We start from the raw sequence: 19,549 nt of genomic DNA on the forward strand, positions 1-19,549 counted from the left end.
GGGTAAATTCCCCAATTAGCTTGGTCTTTCCACTTAGTCCAGAGGCAGAAGAATTACTGGCTGCACAGACAGGAAAGTAACCCCCTTTCTTCCCTTCACAGCTGACTGTAGAGCAGAAACTACAGAGCTTTCCTTTATCATCTACAGTCCAAATCTACCCCTTCCTACCACAACTTACTCCTCATCAGCACTGTTCCTGAGAGCTTCAAGGTATCATTTCCAAAAGTATATCAGAGCCATGGGTAGTAAAAGTGGTCCTTCTGTCTTCAGATTCTTCTTTCCACCTGTCAGGAAAGTCCTTTCAACATGAGAATAGGAGCAAAAGAAATTCTGTCTTCTTTGCCCAGCCACAACAGAGCAAACCAGATCTTAACTGGAAATCCATATGCCTGTTGGGATTTAAAAAAAAATAAAACAAAATAAAAACAAATGCAAAAAACCCAAAAACCTTGACTCAGGACTGTGAGACATCAAAGTCTCATGCAAGGATCTGAAAGCAAAACATCCCTCTTTCCTTCTACCCAGGGAAAGAAAGCTCCAGAGAAGTGCCCTGAGAAAGATCTTTTCCTATGAGCTGGATCAATACAGCGCTGTATCACGTGAATCTATGTGCTCAGAGGATGGCAAGGCATAGAAATGTTTCTTCAAGTCTTGCTCCATCTATGAACCAGTCAGACCAGATGTCACCACCTAGACAGCAGCAGAGGCAGAAGAAACTGTGAGGAAGAAAGGGACATTGCTATCTGGATGCTGGAAGTTGCTGTTGTGGCCAGAACCACTAGCTTTCCCCCCATTCCTCAATCCATACAGTCTTCCCTGACTATTGCTGCTGCTACTGCTGAGGCAGAAGGAGCTGAGCCCAAGACTCTTAGGTCCCACAAACCTTTTCACCACCTTTTCTGGCTGCTTGGCCTCTGCCACTGTGGCTTGCTCAGGACTGGCCACCAGATGGTCTCTGCATACATGGGGCACATGGATTGCCAAAGCCATTTGCTGTCTCAGGCTGGAGGCAAAAAAATGCAGAACTGAGGAGGCTGTGGGAGTCAGATAAGAAAACCACTGATGCCCGGGGGTAGCAGAGCATTCAGAGAAGCCTAAAGAACTGTGACCCTGTAAACCTGTGATAAGGACAAGAAAACCCGGCTCTAGCCAGACACCAGAGCAAAGATTACCAACCTCACATTAGCAACAAACAGTTCTTTCAAGGTTCCCCCTCACTGAGATGATGTGGCTGAGACAGCAACACAACCGGAGGGTACTGGGGCATGCCCTGAGCTGGAAAGCCTACGAGCAGCATCTCCAGACAGCCTTGCCTGAGCGGGGACGCAGCCTGGCTGCCCGTTCCCAACCAGGCTGCCCCTGATTGCCTACCCCATCTCCTGAAACACTTCTTTTCCTCTCCGACCCTCCCAGAACTGTTTGCCTCTTCGGTGAGCCCCAGGCAGGCGCTGCGGGGTGCAGCTCCGTTTGTTGGCTGTCAGGTACAGGGAGTATGATCCCAGGGACCTGCCCAAGGGGGGTCCCCAGGGCTCAGTCCCCTCCACGGGCTAGGATGCTCAGAGAACCCAAACCGCCCCACTGTGCTGCGTGGCTGCTGAGCACACACACCCCCCATACCCCCTCCCCCGCCCCGGGCAGGCAGTCCCAGGGCGTTTTGCTCATCATTTCAGTGCGGTTGCTCTGCACAGTCCCCCCCGGTGAGGGGGCGAGGGCAGAGCGCTGCTTCCCAGCTCCTTGGAGCAGCAAAGCTGGAGATGGGAAGAGGAGCCGAAGCGGGAACCTTTCCCACCCCCGGGCAGCCCGGCACCAGCCCCCCCAACGCCCCCCGCCAGGGTCCTGTCCCCCCCTGCAGTTCCGGGGCCGCTCACTGTTGGGGCCCCTTCCCCGCGGGCCGCGGAACGCTCCGCCGCCCCCGCCCCGCCGCGCTGCGCGGCCGCGCTGCCCTTTCCTCTGCTGCCCCCCCGCGGCCGCGCCGCGCCCCGCAGCCGCGCACCTCTCCGCGGGGGCTGCGCCGGGCTTCCCCCGCCCCGGCCCCTCTCCCCTCCCTTCCCCTGCCGGGGCGGGTAACAGGTTGGAGGGGGGGGGTGTCACTGTCAACCCCTTCCTCCAGCCGCCGTTTAGAAATCAGGGTGCCAAAAGGGGTGAGCGGGGGGGTTGCACCCCCACCCCGGGAGGCATAGCCACCCCTCCTGGGGAAAAGGGCTGGCGACCTTCTCTCCTCCACGGTGGTCCAGCGTACCTCAGGAGGCTTTTCCCCCAGAGCGGAGACTCGGCTAAGCCAGCCGTGGGTGTTCTCAACGCCAGTTCTGTTGGGACTAAGGCACACGTCGTGCTTCTCTTTAATAGGCAGTTGGAATCTCTGGTTTGTTTTTACGTTGTTGTTCAGAGTTGTATTTTTCCCTCCTCTATCTAAGAGAGCATCGTGCAGGCTTCCGCGAAGATGAATGGAAGGGGGAAAAAAAAGGAAACAAATTTGTGAACCTTGACTTTCCAGCAGATTGCCTGCAGTCAGCGGTACATTTAGAAATGTCCCTGTCCCAGATAATGGCCTTTTTGCACCAGGCATTTGCATGCTGAGCTCTGCCTCTTTTCAACTGTTTAGATGTGATCTCCTAAGACATTGATTTAGCCTACTTGATTCTACACATACGATTTAAAAGAAGAGGCATTTTGGTGAAGATCTGGCTACGTGTTGTCTCCTCATCCACCAACTACTCTGTGCCAGAGTTGTTCTTCCATTGAACTGTTCTCTTGCAGAACAATTAGCCCATCCATACAAGGTCTTCCAGGACCTACAACCCCTGTGTTTGTGTTCATGGACCTACTTATCTAATCGACCAAGGGTGCTGAGTTCAGTTAGTGTCCGTCTCTCCACTGCAGGAACTCAGGAGACAGGCAGGACTTGCTGTAGCAGGTAGAGGTGGTGCATTGCCCTTCTCTAAAAACAAAGTCTGAACTGAGGATGGCTTCATGGACAAAACTCACCCTGAGTTCAGCAGAGATAAGCCCATGAGCACAAAGGGTGGTCCGATGTGTCATGTGATGTACTGGCATATACTGCACTGGGTGGAGGGAATTTGATAGTGAAGTCATTCAGCCTAAACAACACAGGAAAATTGTTCTTACAAGAATAATAAGAAAAAAAAGAATTGAGAAAAAGCACATGGGACTTATGAATGTGCATCTGTAGATGTTATTAGGGTATGTCAGGCTTCTTGAAAGCATTCACTGAAAGTAAGTAGAAGCAACGGTCTCTATTTTGACTGTAAACACTTTACAGCAGATAATTTTCAAAGGATTTCACCAGCATGTAGAACAGTGCAGTCCTAATCCATTTAACTTTGGCCATTAAGTAACAGTGATTACAATTCCCCTCTGTACTTCCCTCTGGGCACATTCAAAACCAACTGGAGATAAAAATATCTTCGTGGAGCTCTTGTTTTTCTGACATCCTTACCACTCCTCTTGGCATGTTTCAGCTCCTCACCAAAGATGTGAAGCAGCGGCTAGGATGTCAAGGGGAAGGTGCAACAGAAGTGAAGAGGCACCCCTTTTTCAAGAGCATGAATTTCAAGCGGTTAGAAGCAGGAATGCTGGATCCTCCCTTTGTCCCTGATGTAAGTACGGTTGGAAGAATCCCCAGTGGACTCTTTCAAGAGATTTGTTTCTAAAATAACCTCTCTCTCTTAGAGCTGTCATCACTCTCTGCATGGGTAGCTGCCCTAGGAAGATGTGATAAGTGGTAGGGCTGGAGTGGGGAGGCTGGGAGGAAGAGGAGAGCTGCTCTGTAGATGTGTGCGTGCAGGGTGGGTGGGCCTCCACGTTGGGTTTTCCCACTCACTTGACCACAGTCTTCCTGTGTGACACTGGAGGCACCACTTGCTCTGTTCATGCCTCAGTTCCCAAACTTTAAACTGGGAACCTTTGTATTCCCTTACTCACGGTAGTAGTGTGAGAGTAAGTTCGCTCAGGACCAGGTTGTGCTCAGGTCAGTCAGCAGTGAAAGCCACATGTATGCATACAGATATATAGGTATATATGCTGGGGTGAAATCAGAATTAGAGTCCAAAGCTCCAGGGAACTGAGGAACGGTCTGGATCATCGTGAAAACGGGCATTTGTTACAGAGTCTGAACCAGGTTCAGATATCAAGTGTCACCTAGAGCAGAGGAGGTGCCTTGGACCTGAGAGAGCATTTTGAACTCGATGGTGTTCATGGGCACAGAACCCAACCTTGAGTCCTTACTCAGGTTTACACCCCAGTCTTGCACATACTGAAAGTCTTTGTTGCACTGGCAATAACAAAACTTTTTCTTTGTTGCACTGGCAATAACAAAACTTTTTCCACCCTTCTGTGGTATCGGTCTCCACCCCAGTGCACAGAGTTATCTGATTATTTTCCTCCTTCAGGGCTCTCTTTCTGGCTAGACCTTCTATCCTTAAAGTTCCCATATGGTTCTAAGTAAACACTGCCATTTTAATGTATTAAGGAAAGTAGCATCTTGGCAGCTCTCATTCACATTGCTGCAAACTCAACCAAACCAAAGTGGTTTGAATGCTACAAAAGTTTACTTTAGCTGCTCTGGTTTTGCTTTACATTTTACTATGCGGCCTAGTTATTCCTGCCAATTAGCCCATGGTGTTACGACCTGCTTTAGTGGGAAGAAATAGGAGACAAGCTACTATTTCTTTCTGATGTAGAAAATTAGAAAATTCTGGGCTCAAATTTGGGATCCGCCAGAGTGTATTAAAAGCTTAACTGTGGCATGTAAGGCCTAGAAGGCACCTCTTATAGACATATTTGCTAAAGCAGAGGCACATAAATTTTTATGGCTATTTATTGGGAACTCAAGAGCTGCCCCTAATTTAATTTATTTGGCATTTCATCCATAGATTTTCAAGGCTTTACTGAAGTCAGCTGAATCACCCAAAGCTCTATAGCCAATGGCAGAGGTTGTAATCCAACCCATGTCTCTCCGTCCTCTTCTAGACTACTCTGTCTCCACAAAAATGTTGTGGATTGCAGCTGTCAGGAATGCAGAGGGATGCAGGCCCCAGCAAATAGAACTTCCGTCAGGAATCAGCTTGATTTGTTTGGTCACACTGCTCACATCTAGATGAAATACTGCACGGTTGGACCCCTGGGCTGTGCAGTCATGGTACCATGTGTAGACAGTAGGATTCAACACGTGCTTGAGTTTAGCAGGTCAGGCTAGTCCCACAAGCCACCCCTCAATTATTCCTGTGCATCACAGGGTTGTTGATGGGAACTCTCTAGGCGTACAGATGACCACACTAACTATGACAGGTAGCCAGTAATGACTATTTCTGCTTTCTGTGGCTGACTGCTGGAGTGTGAGCTAAAAGCAGCGTCACTGCAAGAGTGCTGTCTCTGTCATCCCAGAAAATTAAGTAGTTTAAAAAGGCAAAGCCATTTGTCTATTTGTTTGAAGAAATGCAGCCAAGTTAAAAGAGTTAATAGAGGGGATTCTGGACAGCTTCCAGCAGCTGAGCTATTAATAAAAACAATGGAAAAACGCCAAACCCTTTCTGTTTTCTTTAGCAATTAGTATACATTCCTTTACACTTTTAAGCTGCAAACTCCACAGTTATCTGAGCAGAAGGACACTTGAGGTCCCTTTTCAGAGCTGTCTCCAACATGTCACTCATAAACATTCTGGTTTTCTGTTGTTCCCCCTCCAAAAGAAAAGACTGCTGAAGGATTTGGGTTTTGTTTTCTTCCTCTTTCTGTCCTTTTCCCCTCACCTCTTAATCATATGCTACATGGATGACTAAAACTTACTTTGGCTCCGCCGATGCTTTAAGGACTTCAAAGTGGGAAGCTTAACATGCTTAAAGCGAAGTCAGCCTTTGATGATAAACAAGCGGCCAGAGCAAGTCTAGAGAAGCAGGATGCAGATAGTCATTTGTTGTTAGGCATTCTCACTTGACTGAATCTGTGAATGAAAGCACATGGTCAGACTCAGAAATGTTTTTTGTCTTGCTGTTTTTCTTTTTTTTTTTTTTCTGCTGAGGTAGCCCAGAGCAGTATACTGCAAGGATGTCTTGGACATCGAGCAATTCTCCACAGTGAAAGGAGTTAACCTGGACCAAACAGATGACGATTTCTATTCCAAGTTTTCCACAGGATCAGTGTCTATTCCATGGCAAAATGAGGTAAGGATGTATCATAGTAAAATTACTCCAATAAAACCCCTAACACAGATGGTTTAAGAGTAGCTGTATATTTCCAGTAATATATAGCTACTGGATAACTTGCCAGACTCTAATGCTTTCATAAGTTACAAATGGCCTCTTTCAAGATCTATAATGTACCACAGATGTCAGGTTCAGGTGACTGTATCTATTGGCTCTGCATATTTGTGTAAATTGGCAATGATACTACCGTACTTCCTTCTCCTGGACTTCTACAGAGGTGTTTCAACAAGAGCTCTTGGGAACTTCCGTGGGATGGCTGGAGGTCCTAATGGGAAGCTCCTCCGCTGGTGATCATGATCTCACCCATTGTCTTGTACCTGCAGTGGGTACCAGCTGCAGCAGTTGACTCTGGACCTTGAACTGCTCCAGGGTTTACAGATCTGGGTCTTTGTTTCTGTTTGATATCAAAACGCAGCCAGCAGTGGATTTCATAATCCAACTCTGGATCAAACAACAGATCCACTTAGGCAGAGGGATGCTAATAACTGGGATTTTTTCAGTATGCCTGTCTTTACCCAATATTTTCCACAGTGCTAAAGAAAAGAACAGAAAGCTCTATGGGGCAATTTCTAATAAGACTGATGTGCAAACATGCAGAGCAAACTCAGCCTCTCTTTTTCATACATCCTATTCGCCTTCTATAGCCACGAGCAGGAATTCAACTGTTAACTCTCCTAACATATTGCTAAAGCTGCTGGTCCTGATCCTGACTTTGAACAACCTAGCACTACTGGAATATATTTAATTCAGATGTAAAATTTCTTTTTTTCTTTCTTATTGTATTCCACTAGATGATAGAAACAGAGTGTTTCAAAGAACTGAATGTATTTGGACCAAATGGTACTATTTCACCAGACCTAAACAAAAGCTACCCCCCAGAGCCACCCAAGAAAGGATTGCTACAAAGAATATTTAAAAGACAGGTGAGATCTTTTATGACTAAGACAAGGAAACTCCCATAGATGCCCTGTGTCACAGCCATGCCCTGGTGGTATTTTTGCTAGGAGAAAGACAGTGCATCTTAGAGAGGGCTGGATGTCACAGTTACCTGGTAATTTCCTGACTAATACTGCATATCCCAGGTTTCCCATCTGCCTCTTGGATTTTTTTACCACCAGAAGTTCCAGTGTTGTTCATCACCTTTCTTTCCAGCAGTTGAAAACTTCTTACCCAACCTATTTTTCAGTGGTATGCTGAAATGCCTTTTGAAATGGTTACATGGTTTTAATAAGTTCCTTGTGAAAATCCTTGACTTATGTGTTTAAAAAAAAAGAAAATGCAAATTTTGAGTGAGGTAGTCATGGCAGGAAACCAAGATACTAGAGAAGAGAGCAGATCAGATAATACGTGATGTACAGCTTTCACAAGGCACCATGGCACCACTTGCAAATCTAAATAACATTCTTAGAGCAATCTGTTTCTGTAGGGTTCAAACCATGTCTGAGCATTGGCAGGTATCCCCTGTATTAGTCAGATTTAGCAGATACTGACATTTTGCAGTGAATTGATTTGACTCCTGAAGCTTGAGTGAGTCTGCTTTGCTGCATTCCTCAAGAACTGCCATGGTCCTGCTGACCTAGAGAGAATACAGGTAAGAAAGTGAAGAATATTTTACATCCAAAGATCTTCAAAGAAAAATCTTGCAGCCCAGTCAGTACGTTATCACCGTCAGATGAACAATGTTGGACTAAAAGAAAGCATGGCATACTCTGGGAATCTAATAGTCATTGTCTTCCTCTTTCTACAGCATCAGAACAATTCAAAGAGTTCTCCAAATTCAAAGGCAAGTTTAAATCACCACATAAATTCAAATCACGTAAGTTCAAACTCCACTGGAAGCAGCTAGTTCCAACTCAGTTTTATGAAACAACATGTTGCATCCTTCCACTATAATCTATGGAGCTTCTATGGATGAGAGAGCCTCCACCATTGAGTGAAAAAAAAAGGATCTCCCCAAAATGGAGATTTTCTATCCATTCCTTCCAGTGGAGCCTCGCATTTTAAGAAGAATTTTCCACTCAGGTCTGTTTTTTGGAGGTGGCACTCAAGACTGTGTGAATCAAATTCGTCTATTTAGAACATTGCAATAGAAATTCAATGAACATGACTACTTGCACGTATTTAAATAGCATCATACTAGAACTGAATTTTGTCTTTATTATTTTTAAAGAAAAGTTTTGTAAATTTCTCTATTGTCTCAGTTTACATTTTGTACATTTGTATTTAAATGAAAGTCAGACTTTGGAGGTGTATATTTTCCAAGCAGCAGCTGTAAAGCCATGTGTTTTAAGACATTTTTTTAAAAGAAAAAAAATGTGACTCAAGACTTCCAGAGCCTCAAACGAGAAATCATTCTTTTTAGTAATTCTAGAAAATTATTCATAAATCACTTTATCAGACTGGGTTTTACTGACATGCATTTTTATGGAACAGTTTATTCTTAATTATTTTACATCTGTATATTTGGTTTACAGCAACACTGCATACATTTCTCCTCTTCATTAGTTTGTAATGTCTCGCATTAAATGCTAAAAGACAAGATTTTGATGCATTCAAGAATGCTACTTGCTATGCCTAAGGTTTGTGATTTCATGGGACCAGCACAGCTGAGATTTGCACTTACTTACATTGTTAGCTCATCAAAAACCGTTTAGTTACAAAGGGAACCCTTTTTTTAGCCCTTCTCCTTCACTAGTTTTTGTGCTGTTTCTAATGACAGCAGGAACAAAATTGAGTGAGAGGTGACCAGGAAAGCAAATGACCATTTGTTTTTCAAGGACTTGAAACTTGCACCTGCTGAAATGAGAGCAAAACTCGAAGTGTTCTTCATGCTGCAGTCAAAAGTCCAAGGCCTTTCCACAGTTGCTCATATCAAACAGGTAGCAACAGAGAAATTCAGTAGAGTCTGGATTGTGCTGAACATGAGATTCATGACAGCATTCTAGAGCAGAGCTGTGGAGGTTCAGATCTGAGCTACTTTTGAGCAGTAGCAGAACCTATAGGTTGTGTCTGCACTTAGAGTACTTCCATGTGTCATGCCAAACACACTATGACTTGTCCTCTCAATTAGGTCCTCAATGGAATAAAATGTCAGTTATGAAATAATACCTCCTACTTCTGGTTCCATCGTTCTTTGTGCAGGATCCTTCAACCATTGACAAAACCATTGTTCCCACTAGTACAAACAGGATTGGTCAGGATCAGTAGCAGTACCTCAGGCATCAGAATCATGCTCTTCTCAAATATGCCACTATTATTATTATTATTAACATCAGATCAAAAATACAGTTACTTCCCTTCAACGGGAATTGGAAAACCTTTGTCCCCTGAAGTGCAGACAGGATCTCTATAGCCCAACATGTTCTGTAAAACATGTTGGCTCACCGAGCTCTTTACAATGTTGGCTAGAGTATACTGATGATTTTACACCTTTGGGTCATCAGGAATACCTGAAGGTCAGCCTGGTGTTTCTAAAACCCTGTTAGCTAGTAGTGCAGTAATCCCAGGGTACAAGGAAGCACTGTTCCAGTGGAAGTCTTAATAGCCAAAATTCATTAGACTATCATGTATATGTTCTATCTGGCCAATGCAGAGGGGAAAAATGATGCAGGTTAGTAGTGGCAAATCTCTAAGTGAGAAAGACACAGGAATTACATACTAAGCTTGAGGTCATGAGGGAGAGAGACAGAACAGAGAGGATTTGCATAAAGCGACTGACAGAGAAAAGTCAAGCAAGGAAGATGAGGCTTTGGCTCCTTTATTAGGAGTAAAGTACGTTAAGGTGCAAGTCCACGTCTTTTCAAAAGACTCCAGTTTTCTTGGTCGTTAGCAGACATGTAGTGAAGCTGTGCAAGTGTGCCATAATATCACCAAGAACTTGTTCCTCTTTTTCCTTAACATCAGTGTGGTCCAGAAATTCCTTTTCCCTGTATTGGTGATGCTCAGGGAGAACTTCGGCCACTCTCCCATGTCAGATGATGGCATTGCAGATCTTACGGAAGATGCAAGATTTTAGAGAGACAGTAATAGATGAGAATTTTGTGTCATTTTCTCTCTCTGTATCAGCTATAAACTAAATCTGTAATGGTCTCAGCTTCCTGACAGGAGGGGCATGAAATATTGTAGAGGTGAAAGCCACTACGCACAGGCAGGGCTATTAACTCCAGCTCTGTTCTCATGGCCTGACATAAAGCTGCCTGAGTCAACAGGAATCTGATCAGTGACTTGAGCACACTCTGCACAAAGACATACTTGCTCTGGGAGGTTTTCACAGGCCTTCATCAATGACATGTGGGATTACACCTGATTGCAAGAAGTGTAGGTGAGAAGTGGAGGAGCAGATCTTAGCCAGACAACTGATGTGTATCGGTGTCCCTGAGACAAGACAAGACACACATCTTAGTTTTTCTTAGAGAGCTGCAAAGTTGTGCAACTCCTATCTGTTTCTGGCACTCTAAGACATCACCTTCTAACAGTATGGTACGCAGTATGTTTGTGCACCCTCAGTTGATTTCGTCCTCTACACGGATGTTAGGGGAAGAGGGTGCTGGATGGGGATGGAGTGAAGGACGAAGCTCTTTTTTTCCACTATTGCCATTGTATCACTTTGCAGCAACAGACAAACATCTTTACCCATCAGAAAAATGCAGCTGATAATATCCACCTACCACCATGAGGAAGGAAAAAAGACGGCTGGGGAAAGCTTAGCCCATTAATATTTCATTGGATAAATCTGATAAAACTGCAGCTATTGGCCCAAGGGCTTCATCTCCTAAATGTTACCAACTTGGCATATGAAGACGAAATTTTCTTTCTTTGCCGTCTCCCGCTTGGGAAATAAAACCCTAATAACAACAAACCCCTTACCGAAAGCTGGTGAACAAATTGCAAATATGGATTGTAGATGGCCTTATATCTCTCAGATGCTATCAGCCTTAACTAGTGGGGATGACTTTTTTATGACAGCAGTGAATGATAGCGTATGTGCCTTCTCCTGCTCTCCTTTCAGCTGGGACAGTTCCTTACTCAGCGCCTCTAGGACTCTAGCAGTGGAGACACAGGGACAGTGCAAAGTCCTCAAATGACGAGAGCTGCATTCACTGAGTCCTGATACTTGGAGGACATTATGCTAGGGTTAGATATCCTGAATCCTCAAGATGGTGTGGAAGAAGGATGCTTCTGCGCACCTGAAGCGTCAGGCCTGGGATGAAGTCTCTCTGGATCCCAGCCCCTTGGGAGCAGTGAGTGAGTACGGGGAGAGACAGAAAACGAGACCAGTTGATGGAGATTTCATGCCACATCCCTAAAGTGTTGCTATCCTGTCTGACAAACTTTAAACAGTATTACAATGCTGGGGCAGCAGAACTGTTGTACTCTTTCAGTACCCAAGCCCTGAAAGATTCAATCAATATCATACATCACTAATGAACCTTCAAGTCAGGGTTTGCCTCCAACAACAAAACCTGCAGGATTTTCTTTTTTGTTACTTCTTTTTCTTTTCTTTTCTTTTCTTTTTTTTAAATTATTCATCTCACCTTGCACTCAAGACTGGAGTAGAACCACAGTCCTCTCACTCCCACTGTGTGACCAGGTGCAATCTGAGCCCAGAACTGAGGGCTGATGCCCTGCCAAGGCAGTGCCCTGCACAACCGGGCTTCCACAGACACTTGGCGTTTCGCTCTGCGAAACCAAATTTAAAAAACACTGGGAGCCATGGGTGTTCAAGAACTCTGGAGAAAAAAAAATCAAACTATAGTTTCATTGTGCAACTTTGGAGAGCATTTGCGATGGGATTTTTAGTATGTTGATTCCAAGTGAACAGTTTTTGAGGTGGGTTTGCGCATAACAAAGGAGCAGAAAGGAGTAGTTCTTTAATAGCTTTCCAGACTGATTATTTTTCTATATCTCCTTTCCAATTCAATACAAATTCTTTCCAAAAAATGCGTGTTCAGATCTGGTCACTTGTTTTAAACAGACAGATGAGCAAACTTAGCTCTTTTTAAGAATCAGAAATCTTTTGCAATCTGATCCTGAATTGCACAAGCAGGTTTTTTATTTTTAAATCTTTACTGAGTAGTCTGATGAAGACTAGTTAGTTTACAGGCTTTTATGGTTCAAATGTTTGCTATTAATTTTCTACAGTGTCTCAAGATTCACTTAAGTCTTGTAGCATTTTTTCCCACTCTGGTTGGATGAAAGGCTTTTTTAAACAAAGGAAATGAAGGAAAAAATAACATAATAAACTCTTACATGTGCACTCTTGACCTAGATTATCTAAAAAGAGATTTTTTTACAAGAATGGCCATGACTCAGATGTTGTTTCTGAACAAAAACCTGCTTCTGAAGCTCGGAAAGGTGTGAAGATAATAAAACCAAACTGGAGATCAAACCGAGCATTAGGGAGCTGCAGAATTCAATATCACAGCGTTCATCTGGCCCTACTGACATGGAAAACAGTTTGATACCATCTCAATTTGCAGTCATCCCCTCCTCCAGAAACTATGGCTAAGAGTGCCATCAGCAGTAGGAAATCAAACTTGGCTGACCCAGTAAAGCGTCTGATTCGAAGACACTGAATCTTAATGTCAGACCTCAGGACCCAGCTTGAATTCTTTGCTTCATCCATCAGAGCCTCGCATTTCAAATCCAGTTGCTGTTGATCTTTTTCAGCAGAGATGCCTCAGCTAAAAAGAAAACCAGGAAACCAATCTGTAATACTAATAAAACCATGGGCAGGACAAGGAAGACAGACAAGCTGTGAGCTCTGGAGAACAGTGTGAAAACTACTGCAATGTGTATATCTTCAGCAAGGGCCCAGTGGCAGTTGTTACCACACGTTGTTGCACATTCTTCCTTGGTTCATCCTATGTTGCTCCCAGGTTTTTGAGTAACCTGGAAATTGCACACACAAGGTCATATTAAGCGTAGGGTATGTCCCATGGCTCGAAGACAACATCGCCTCTGTGAGGGTTAGATGGAACAGTTTGATGAGGCAAGTAGGTATCCAGTCAGCCTTCATAAACAGCCATCACACAGGTCTCTGTTGCCATGTATCTGAGCCTCAGTCAGGAGTTCCCTATGGAGGCTTTTCTGGAAGAGCAATAAATGCACACCCTTATAGCACAGCTGCTTCTTCTTACAGACATCCATGAAACAGGTGGCTGCAGGACCTGTCTTCGTTGTGGACAAGACATGGGTGTTTTAACCTCTGCTCCACAGTTAGTCGTGATTTTTTTTCATTTCATATTTGTAATACTCACCTATTAAGTCTCTCAGTGCAGAGATCATTCATCAGGCATTTCTATGCATTTCCCATACAAGCTTTGAAGATACTGGCCTTTTCTTTGAAAGAACATCCTTGGGTTAGTCTGCCCCTTGGGATTTAGACCGTCTTCCTTCATGCGTGTAACATGAAGCACAAAGTGGCCTGCAGAAGCAGCAGAAATCCAGACTTAAAGGCTCTCCTGCCCAAGGATGGTCCTGCTCTGTCTCAGGCTGCAGGGGGTACATTTGGCAGTGAAGTCTGGCAGAATCAGTGGCTCCATGGAAAACAGAAGATTTCAGAGTTGTCTATCTCAAGCTTTTCACAGATATGACCTGCAATTTAAAATACTACTAATTATTTAGAGTAAGAATAATAATGACTAACACCCTTGTGCTAAAGCTGAAAGTCTGTATAAGTTTAAAACAATTTGTCTCTTTTGTGTGCTGGGCAGGACACAATCTCTTTTACACTAAATAATGTTGCTGTGCTGGCTGGTAATAGCTTTCTGTCCTTAACTGCAAAAAGAAAAGAGAAATAAATTGGTTTAGAGAATTTTGCAAATTATTTCCTTTAGGGAAACCACCAAAGAAGGTGAAAGCCAACAGTATGCTACAGTATTATACGCTTACCTCCCCCAAACGTCTCTGTGATAATACAAATACAAGCTGCTGCAGTTGGATCAGCTAAGCTAGTGTACTGACAAATGGGCTTTAGGAAAGAAACAATTTTAAACAGATTGCTGCCTATTCACTAGAACGAATATTACTGCTGGCACATATGTATTCTCCTTGGTTTGTGTGCTGGAGCCAGAAGTGGTGGTTTGTGTTCCTATTCTGCCCATGTTTTTCTTCACTGCCCTGGGCAAACCTCTGTGCAATTTTGTTTTCCTGTTCTTAAACATGGAGGGATGCGCTCTGTCTATCGATAGAAAGCACTTTGGAGTATGTGCATAAACCAGATAAATATCAACTCTTTGTATTATTATTTAAGTGAAATAGGCTTAATATAGCTGCTCTTATTTACATGACTAGGGAGAAGACTCTTGTAAATTAGGGCTCTTTTTTATTATTGGTTTGTCTTAGTTCCTTAGAGATACTGCAACAGAATGCACTGCGCTTCTGTAAAGACATCTCCAACAGAAGATGAGATGACAGTGCAAATGCTATTCATTTCTTACTTAAGAGCTAACTAGTAATTGCAGCATTCACACAAACACTTCCTCTTTTTTTATATTGGAAATAAATAGTTACGAGGAAGGGAACAAAATAACATTCATTGGTTCAACTTTTTTGGCCAAGCCCGCAAACAAATCCCTAGGTACCAATTAAGTGAGATGCTGTGTGAAGTCACAGAGATGCATCCGTGGCAAACATTGGGTCAACTCACTGCCCAGCTATGGAAACAAAAGAGGCAACCACATGCCTGGGATCAACGGTCTCCAAAGAGGAACTCAGTGTTTTCCGGAGAATCAGCGGTCCTGTAGAGAAGATTCACTCCCAGAGAAGAAACATTTCGGGTAGTGGCTGGATGACAGATGTGTTTTCCTTTCTCATCACCCCACATTGCAGCTGTTAGATATGTTTATTAGCAAGCTCAAAAGAGTTGTGTTTCATGCGTATTGAATGCGGTCTCCCTTAATTGCATTTCTTTTAAACACTGGACACTCTTCCAAAAGACTTAATGTTTTAGCCTTTTGAAGGTGAAAGTTGTAAAAACTTTATTTTGTGTTTCTGAGCAATGTAGATAGACCTAAAGATTTCATGAACTATCATGTGGTTGCCCATATCTGACTAATAATTAAATTGTAAAATTGCAGTTTCATATTAGGGTTAGTCTTTTCACCTGCTTTAAAAATTAAAAATCATATTTGGTATATAAACACTCACAGAATATCCTTCTGACTGAATTTCAAGAGCATATCCAGGATTAAATGTTTTTAAGCACTTCTAATACTGTAGTCTATAAGAGGAGCAGACACTTCTAAAGCAATGTTAAAAGTTGTCTTTCATAACTGAGTCAACAGATCATTTTTGTAATAAATTAAAGCAAGTGTTCTCAATTAGAAGAGCTAGTGGCTGTTGGTATTGTACAAAAAAAAAAATCATTCTAGTATCCAAAGGGTTAGGGGTGGGGAGGGTCTGTTTGGTTTTGTTTCTCTTTCCAGGGAGATCTTTAACATTGTTTGATGAAGCTAGTTTCATTTTGAGATTGTTACTGAAGATAAAGGCTTCTGTGTTCTATGGCTGCTTGGATTCTTCGTACATAATGTCCTAGTAATGTCACAGTGCTGCTGTATCTAGATCAAACCACTGTTTTGATTGTTTTTTTGGCTTTGTTTTTTTTTTTTTTTTTAATAAATTCCTTAATTTAAATACATGAAAACTATATGTTTTGCTTTAATGAGGCGAGTAATCAAACAGAGCTTCCTCAAGTCCTTGGGATCTTAAAGATGATTACGATGAGAGTGGGATGCAGCCCATATCTTATTAGATGCCTTTGTGGCTTCGTATGTTTTAATATTGCTGTCTTTTGTATTTTCTGTCCCATCGCATCTTCACAGAGATTGAGGGGACTGAGGTTGTATCTCACATTGTGGAGGTTCAGATTCTCATCTGAAAGCAGGTTGTGCTTCCCCTGAGATGTCCTTCCTCTGCTTTCCATCCTCACATCCCCAGTCTTCCTCTGCACTGCAAACTGTCAGCTGGCACAACTCTTTACAACCTTAAAAATAAGTTCAAGGAAAGGATGACAAAATCACTAGTAGGGACATAGGCTTCAGAAGACATGAACTGTTTTTTTAAGCTGAGCACTGTCTGATTTATGAGGCCCTACAGAGGACTTTGCCTAAGCTCCAATTAGGCAGAGAGAAAGTGTTTAGAGAAGGAAAACAACAACAGCAGCCAACCAAGTGTGCTCTTTGGTATTCTGTACAGGAAGATCTAAAACAAAGACAAAGAGTAGCTGCAAAATCACCAAGAGGAAATTGGTGCAGTACTTTTTCTTTAAGAGGAGAAAGAAGGATTTTTCAAAGAAGTATAAAGAATATTTTTATGAGACTGCTAATGGCAAACAGTGTTTGCATCAAGTTTCATGAAAGAACATTGTGAAAACAGAATATCTGCATGAGAGCAGCAGCTACATCTAACAGCTAAACTCAGTAAAACCTAAGGTAATAGACTACATAAATTCAGGTCATGCATATTATCACTTTCCAAGCAAACCCAAGCCATTTTTTAGAAGATTTTAACAATCTGAGAGGATGTGAGAAGAAATTTTATTCCTTCTCTGACAGTTCTTGGTGGTTTTGTTCTCTCTGTAACTTCTGTCCTTTCTGTACAGCAACATCTAGATATGTTCCCTCTTGGGAGATGTAATCTTCCTTAGACTTTTCCACTATTGCTGACATGAGATGCACAGCTTCTAAGAGGAAAGTCATTACACTGTTTTGAAGGAAATCCAGTTTAAAAAAACCATGTCAACTTTTTTAATCCCTTAGGGTGCTTTACAGATGAAAAATACCATAAATGGGCCTGACTCTGCAATTTCAGGTCTATGGGGTGCTTCTGGGGGAGGAGACAATACAAGTTTCTACCAAGTCAGAGTCTAATTTGTTGGGGTTTGTAATTCTATTTCGTAATTGGTGTACAGTAAAAAACAAATAAAATTAAAATAGGGTGTCCTGAGTGGAGAAGAGTAACTGCCGCAGAGGCTGAGCAGCTTGAATAGACCATTTACAGTCACTTGGGTAAATTTTACCTGATTCTCTATTTTTTTAAATTACAGTTTATCACTGCTATTTTTTTTTCTTAATTCAAGGAAAGTTTGTTTCTCTGCTGCCAGCAAACATCAGTAGCACCCTAGTAGTGCAAAGCTCCATGTACCTCCGTTAGCTTATATGGCAGAGGTCTGCAGAGAGGCTCAGGATGCTCCAGACCTGCTAGTCTGGGGTCACTGCAGAGTGATCGTGATCAAAATATCAGGATTAGGAAGGCGGGCAGTTTGCCTTTTTTAAAAAGCTTGTAGGTAGAAAGTGCGTTGCAGCACTTAACTTCAACAGCACACATTCAAGGGTGCAAAGCCACATGCTTAAGGAAAGAAAGACTTAAGGTTGCCTGTGTTCCATTAATATTGTTCCCTTGTCCTTATGCACTGTTATTATTATGCCCTCACATAATAATATGTTATTATTATGTATTCACTCCTAGAGGAGAAACTAACCTCTGGCAGATTTACAATGAAAACCAGATGCATCCCCTCTATAGCATCTGCTAATACATTATGTGTTTCAGACTTTCATTTAAATCTAAAAAAATATTTTCCTTCAGGGAAAATCTCACGTAATTGGCAGCTCCCCTCCGTTTGCAGCAGTAAGGCAATTGTGAATTCTGAAAAATTAATTTAGCCTAAGTATATAAAGCTTTCTCCCACACACAAAGGACTGAGAGCTCTCAGTATCCCAACTCCATTCCCTTAGATCCTATTGATCCCAGGACTGGGGAAGGGATGTGGAATGAGTCTTATCTGTTTCATTTCCCTTTTGGGGGGGGGAAAGTCTTGGTTGTTCCCTGAGGAGACTGGCAGAAGGGATGTGAAAGATTCCTTAATCTGCCCTCTCCACATATATTCACTTGCACACTCTGAAAGACAGAAATACAAGGCCCAAGAGCTGAGGAAGTAGTGCAGTAGAAGAAATAATTCTGCAAACAGGTGAATATTGGGAAGAGGGAAAGTATGAACTGCAGAAGGGGCAAGACACAGCGTGGGGCAAGTTTCACCAGGGCTGAAGAAATGGGAGGAACAAGAATATAAAAGTGATGGAGAGAAACCAGCACTGGAAGGGATGAGGTCTAGCCAGGGCACGGCTTACTTGTTAACTCACATGAAAACCGGTCTGAAAGCAAAGAGAGAAACATCAACTAACACGGTAATGAGGCATTTATTGCCAATGATGCCACAAGCAGTAGGAGTTCTTTCTGGAAGCTTAAAATAATTGCCCTGCTTTGGGTCTGATATTCAGTCAGTGTACTGTGGAATTAAACATTGACATTTCACATAATAAAAAGATTCAGCTGCAGCTGGCATTGTATACTTAGATGACCACGATAAACACTAAAATACAATAAACAATTTGAAGTTCAAATTACATTAGGAATTTGCTATGTTGTCATATTTACAGTAGTAAAGAGGGAAGGAACCTTCTTTCATAATTCCACCATTCTCACTTAAATCTAGCATTTTTCCCTCTTTGCCCTTGTAGTGCTTTTTAAGTCAAAGGTTTTTGAGTCTGCAAATGTAACCATAGTGGCTGATCATATTTAAAAGTAAAACTTATGTCTGTGTTTGCTTCTTCATGCATCAAACACTTACAAGGATCCACCTGGTGATTACATGTGGCAATGGATGAAAAAACAATAATTTCTTATCAACTGTTTGCATGTGTGCAGAACATCACCATAAATGAGTCGGGCCAAAGAGACATGATAAAAACCAAGAGGCTTAAAAAAAGCAAAGTAACTAGGCAGAACATAACAGTCTTTCTTCAGATTAGCTAATACAAACTGCACAGTAGGAAACCAGCTGCTCCTCTGACACTAATCACCTTTTTTTAAGGCAACTTAAGAATTCAAATAATATGTGCATGTATTTAGAACACTGCTCTCCATATATAAATAAGTAACAGCTATGTCTCAATTATACTGATTCTTGCAGAAAATAATTGAAAACAAATATATGCAATGCTAATCAAGAACACAAAATGAGAGAATATTTTCTCCCACAAACAAGCACATTTCTGTGTCAGATGGGACTGATATACATGAACTACAGAATGGTGCTGAACGGGGACTATTCCTCCAGTTTTTCAGGACTGCATGAAATGTTGTAACCAGCTCCAGTATCATTTTTCTTGCACAAATGCTTCTAGGGAACCAGCGATGTGCATTGTCAAAATGTCCAGGAAGTCACTCTTGTAGAGGTCCAGGACATTCTGGGTTTCCTCTTCGTCGTTACGCTGGATCACTTTTTTGTTGTCTTGATTTGCTGAGCTGCAGGACTCTTCACTCTCGTT

At 42.6% G+C, this 19,549-nt stretch overlaps 1 protein-coding gene across 4 annotated transcripts in view; it reads left to right on the forward strand.

Annotated features, from left to right (window-relative positions):
- The window catches only part of GRK5 (G protein-coupled receptor kinase 5), a 167,570-nt gene extending 151,706 nt beyond the window's left edge, over positions 1 to 15,864 (forward strand). For 3 of the 4 annotated variants that reach the window (XM_074875401.1, XM_074875404.1, XM_074875405.1), the window contains 4 exons: positions 3,480 to 3,617; positions 6,039 to 6,176; positions 7,010 to 7,141; positions 7,966 to 15,864. In XM_074875401.1, coding sequence (XP_074731502.1) covers positions 3,480 to 3,617; positions 6,039 to 6,176; positions 7,010 to 7,141; positions 7,966 to 8,064 — 507 coding nt within the window. In that variant the 3' untranslated portion in view covers positions 8,065 to 15,864. The remainder of the gene's footprint in view (positions 1 to 3,479; positions 3,618 to 6,038; positions 6,177 to 7,009; positions 7,142 to 7,965) is intronic. The other variant, XM_074875403.1, reaches the window with a different exon arrangement.
- Positions 15,865 to 19,549: the final 3,685 nt, after the last annotated feature.

This window comes from Strix uralensis, chromosome 7 (assembly GCF_047716275.1).
Source record: "Strix uralensis isolate ZFMK-TIS-50842 chromosome 7, bStrUra1, whole genome shotgun sequence".
NCBI classification, from domain to species: Eukaryota; Metazoa; Chordata; class Aves; order Strigiformes; family Strigidae; genus Strix; species Strix uralensis.